Genomic DNA, 5738 nt, shown 5'->3' on the forward strand with positions numbered 1-5738 from the left:
TTTTGGCACTGAGATATATACTTAGCTTTAGCAGATGCGATAATAATTTCCCATTTCCATTTTATGAAAGTTAATATAATTATAGATCTCAGAGGTGAGTAAAGGAAACAGTCGATTAGCAAGTTGTTGCTTTCTTTTGTGTATAAACATTAAAATAAACTGTTCTAGTTCATTCTGAACAGACTTAAGAAGAAAAACACCGCGCAACATCTTCGAAATAGCACAGAAAAAGACGCCGATTTCATTCAAATCTTTTGAATATTATCTGATTAATGAACACTTACTTAAGAATGCCTTGTGATCGGGATCGCGGAAGTAATGCATTTATCGTGGAAATGTATATAACAAACCGTAAGCAGACGGACATATAACAGGAAAATGCTGCCATATTGGCGTATGCCTATACTTTAAGCAAGTATATCTTCAGAACGGCCGTTGAAGTGGCATTTGCAAAAACATGGTAAGCCGATGTTACTGTCTTTATATATATAATTATAAATAAATCATGATATATTTGTCATGAAATAACGAAAAACATTGGGTTGAAATAATATGCCTTAATAATAAAGCGACTTATAATAATAAACATGATATTAAGCGAAACTCACGCGAACATGGTGAACACTTTCCACAAATTAAAGCAGGTCCTGTAAATACAGGAATGTAAGACTGATAGTTACGAGCAGCAAAAGCAGTTTTGTTGTAACAAAAAGTGAAAGGACAGCAATTCACGCTAGCAGATTGCTTTAGTGATAACTGACAGTAGTGAATAGTAAATAAATTTCACTCTGGAAAGAGTGTAATTCACCAAGAAAAGACTGAGGAATTAAAACGAATGCGACCACTCTCAAAAGGGTAATATTCATTAGTATTTAAAACAGGGTTGTTTGATTTAAAACTTTAAAAAAAAAATTTCAACGTTTTTTGAATAACATTGTTGCTTTGACAACACATTACGAATTGTTTGCGAAGATTTCGTGTACAAAATAGCGATATAGTATCCGCCCTCCCCCTGGTTTTAAAGAAAACACAAATTCAAAGAATATTGAACAGTGTCGCCTCTATTAGCACACAAACACACCTATACAGCCTCTCTCAAAAAAAATTGTGCAAGTGAAAAGCGCCCTCTTTGGCAATTAGAAAATACTGTTGTGACATGATGCTTATATCAACGTCACGGGTGCAGTCTTAGCTCTCAAATGCCTTTTGTTCTGTTCAATTTGCTTGTTTCAATTTTGAGATATGTTTATTTAACAACGAAAGGGTAAAATCACAATTGTGCCACTTTTACAAGGGAAGAGAGCTGTACATGTAAATCAATGATAGCTGTAACAGTTGTTGATGCGTCTAATGCACTCCCACTCTCGGGGCCCATGCATTAGACTCATCAACATCAGCGCCGGTGCATTATTTTGTCTAATATCTCTCCCAACAAGTAATACGCGTTCATTTACCTATAACATGTATAAGTGCACAATATTTATTTGTCTTTTAACATTGTCTTAAGGGCTGGGGTATGAACGTTTGGACAGTATTTATTTTGGGACATTAGGGCACATCAGACATATCGAATTGCATTCTGAATACGAAGTATGTCATTCTGATATCAAATAATTTTGATTTTTTGAAATTCGCAATTTAATACACATTTTATGGCAAATCATTAAAAATTGATAATTTTGATATTTAACAGTACTTGAAGTAAACTTTATAAATCTGATGATTTATACTTAAAGTGTATGTAGGTGGGATGAAAAGCCGACGATCAATTTAAAATTTTGACCTTTCGTATTGAAGATATGGATTTTTTTTCCCAAAACACCAAAACAAATTAGGTCTTTTTGGGAAAAATCCATATCTTCAATATGAAAGGTCAAAATTTTCAATTGATCGTCGGCTTTTCCTCCCCTGCTACATACACTTTAAGAATATATCATTAGATTTATATAATTTACTTCGAGGACTGTTATATATCAAAATTTGAAAAATATCAAATTTTTATAATTTGTCATAAAATTTGTATTATATTGTGATTTTTAAAAATGAAAATTATTTGATATCAGAAAGACACGCTTCGTATTCAGAATGCAATTCGATAGGTCTGAGGTGCTCTCATGTCCCACAAAAAATACTGTCCGACGCAATAAACGCTCATTTTGGATCCCTTAAGTGACTAAGAGAACAGTATTTACCATGATAAAATCATTGACATGTATGCACGGGTATTTAATTTTTACAGCAGTGAAATATTGATTTATCTTTTAATCTCTTTCAAGTGGGAAAAGAGAATCATCATTCCTGCATCATGATAAAACAGTAAAGACAGTCAAAAACATTTTGTATTGTGTAATTGATGCATTCTTTTGATTTCACGAAGGAACTCTTGATACACTTGATGCTATCACTGTTAAATGTAAAGCCCCCTTCCCTAGTAAAAGTGGCACAATTGTGATTTACACTTTCGTCTTTAACTAAATATATCTCGAGATTAAAACAAGCCAATTGAACAAAACAAACAGCATTTGAGAGCTATGACTACCCCCTTGACGTTGATGTAAGTATCATGTCACAACGGTATTTTCTAATTGCCAGAGAGGGCGCTTTTCACTTGCACAATTTGTTTTGAGACAGGCTGTATAGCCCGGTGAGGGTCTACTTTGTTTTTCTAGGTTATTATATATTATTATATATAACGGATATACAAATGCGAGGGGTCCATTGGTAGAATTGTAAAATAATCAACAACACTGATTTCAAAAGAGTAGCCCTGATGTATTTTCCAATTATTCTTTCTTAACACAGCCTGTATGCAAAACGACTTTTCAGATGAAGGAGGTTTATGCAGTTCTTCTTTATTTCAGCATTGTTGGTTTATTAGCCTATTGGATTCTGGGACAAGGTAGGCCTATTCGCCGTAGAAGTGACGGATTAACAACCATAGCAATAGATGAATACAATTTTTGAATATATCGCCCTGCACTACAAGCAGGTTGCACTCACCACCTGTGTCTGTCTGCAATCATAGATTGAATAGAATACGCTGTCGAAGTGGCGATGTAACAGGATTAAATACCATAGCAATAGATGAATACAAATTTTGAATAGATCGCCCTGCAATACAATGTTCACGCGGTACCTTTGCATTGAACCATAGATGTTAAAGAAATGATGCGTGCAACCTGCTTGTAGTGCAGGGCGATCTATTCAAAAATTTCATTCATTTATTGCTATTGTAGTTAATCCGATTATTACGTAACTTCGACAGCGTACCACTATTTTCAAAGATACTAATCTTACAGGTGCGAGTGAGCAGCATGATATGAATATTCTATTAGAATTACGATCCATGTCTTTATCCCTCCTCTTTGGCATAGCTATGGTTCAATGCATAGGTAGGGTCTACCGCGTGAACTTTGTAGTGCAGGGCGGTCTATTCAAAAATTGTATTCATCTATTGCTATGGTATTTTTTGGACCCTGGATAATGTATTTTAGGCTGATTTGCTCATTTTTAGACTTTAATCTCTAAGATGTTTAAAAATGAGGTGAATATGCAGCGTAAATCTGTGTATGATAAGCATTGCAAAAATGCAATTTGCAAATGCATCACCACCGTTTTTATTACGAAAAGTTTTCCAACTCTGTAATTTATTACAGATGGCTGTGTTGAGTTGCAATTACAATTCCTTGAATTTGCGTTTACCATACATGAAAATGTGAACAATCTTTTTTTGTTTCGCAGAGATTCACAACATTAACAAACGTGGTAAGAGCGTCCATCTCAACGAAGCAACCTCATCGCAAGCCAGTACTGTGCAAAAACCACTCCATGTCATCATTGTGACCCAAATGCGGTCCGGATCTACATTTGCAGGTGAACTTCTCAACCAAAACAACCAATTCTCCTATTTCTTTGAACCACTCTACGAATTTAGACACCACATATATGGCAACAAAACGAATATCTTAAGCTTTGTGCAAGTTCCTTTGAAGAATGTCTTACTTTGCCGGTTTAAGGCTTTTACAAGTTTGCAGTGGTGGGCGAATAAAAGTCGACGTTCGAAATGGGATTGTTCGCACAGTAATGTCGTTCAGATGTCTCCACTTTGTAAATTCTACAAGAAATCGCAAATATATTGGCCGAAAAGGTCTGTGCATAATTATTTAGATATATTAGAAACAGTTTGTAAAAATAGGATATTTAGAGCGGTCAAGACTATACGAGTGGCGGATATTGGAGATTTGCAGCAACTGGTAGAAGATACAGACTTGAATGTGAAAATAGTTCATTTAGTTAGAGATCCAAGGGCTGTGTATCACTCACGAATGGCTATATCAAATAGCACAGATAATACTTCAAATTTGTGCCAGAGGTTGGAAACAAATATTCAGTACTGGATTAACACACCAAGATGGCTGCAGAACCGTTACATGCTTCTACGATATGAGGATCTAGCCGAAAAACCATTTCAAATTGCAAATAAGTTGTATAATTTTCTTGATATTCCGATGCCTTTGTCTGTAAAACAATGGATATTATTGAATACATTAAGGAATGAAGGGGATAAATGGTCAACGACGCGTAATTCGAGCTGGACAGCACGTACGTGGAGATTTGATATGAATATTCATGATGTATTCCTGGTTCAATCTCAATGTAATACAACAATGACACAATTGGGTTATAGACTGGTTTCCTCGCAAGATGCTTTAACAAATGTGAATTTTCGCGTAGTAGATCCATTATGGGTACACGATCCAGAGTTTGACATGAGTAAAAATAATTTATCACTTTTTTGAATACGAAGATACACAAATCCTTCATAATATGAATCCTGAAAAGAAGTAAAAAAAAATGCCATTACCCCCTATTTTTCTCTCGTTGCTATTGAAAACAAATCCCAATTGTATAGCGAGATGTCTATTGGTGCGCATGAACCAAATATATATATCTTGTGATAACCACATCATGATATTATCACGATGTGGTTATCACGAACGACGAGTGTTAGGAACGACATATTCAACCGACTGTGAATGTGTTTGTTTGATTTGTTCGGGTTTTGACAAGCCTGGATATAAACCCAAGAAAGCCTCCATTGAAGCTTATTTCCATTGGCATGATTGGGGTCCAAACCGCGGGACGGGTTGGGACTGGCTCAGATACATGTATAGGTATGGCTCTCTGTACACGGGACCGACGGTTTAACGTCCCCTCCGAAGGACGGAGTACTCATGATTCATTAACCCAATCTAAATGAACCATGGGGAGAGCGGAAGTCTGAATTTAATCTACAGAGGTTGTAAATTTCAGATTTTTTCCCAAATTAATATCTCAGCAAATCCCCACCGCCGGGAATAGCACAAACATGACTAAAGGCAAGTACCCTTACCATTAGGCCACGCTCTTCAAGAGACTAACTCTTGAACGTTGACCCTCCTCACACACGAGAAAATATGACGTGGAATTTGACAGTGTATGCCCCTATTTTAACTTGCAAGGAATATCACAAAATAATAATAATGGATTACCGTCATTGATCGTAAGTAGATATTGCACAGAATCTTTATCGTGCTTATTTGAATTTTGCGGAATTTGTTCGTCACCGTGTCAAATAAATAACGCAAAACTGAAAGAATTGTATCAAACATGATGCAGTCATGTCTACAGTAGAATTCACCTCGACCTTTGCAGGACTTAAACCCCATTAAAAGCTATTAAACCAAGATAACATTCAT

The 5738-nt window shown here is 35.7% G+C and overlaps 1 protein-coding gene across 1 annotated transcript; it reads left to right on the top strand.

Moving 5' to 3' along the window:
* Positions 1 to 267: 267 nt before the first annotated feature.
* On the top strand, positions 268 to 5355 carry LOC140144490 (carbohydrate sulfotransferase 1-like). Its single transcript, XM_072166299.1, has 3 exons — positions 268 to 460; positions 2803 to 2899; positions 3742 to 5355. Exons 1-3 carry the CDS (start codon positions 458 to 460, stop codon positions 4797 to 4799), a joined length of 1158 nt encoding a protein of 385 aa, XP_072022400.1. The 5' UTR covers positions 268 to 457; the 3' UTR covers positions 4800 to 5355.
* Positions 5356 to 5738: the final 383 nt, after the last annotated feature.

The sequence above is a fragment of the Amphiura filiformis genome, unplaced genomic scaffold (assembly GCF_039555335.1).
Source record: "Amphiura filiformis unplaced genomic scaffold, Afil_fr2py scaffold_59, whole genome shotgun sequence".
NCBI classification, from domain to species: Eukaryota; Metazoa; Echinodermata; class Ophiuroidea; order Amphilepidida; family Amphiuridae; genus Amphiura; species Amphiura filiformis.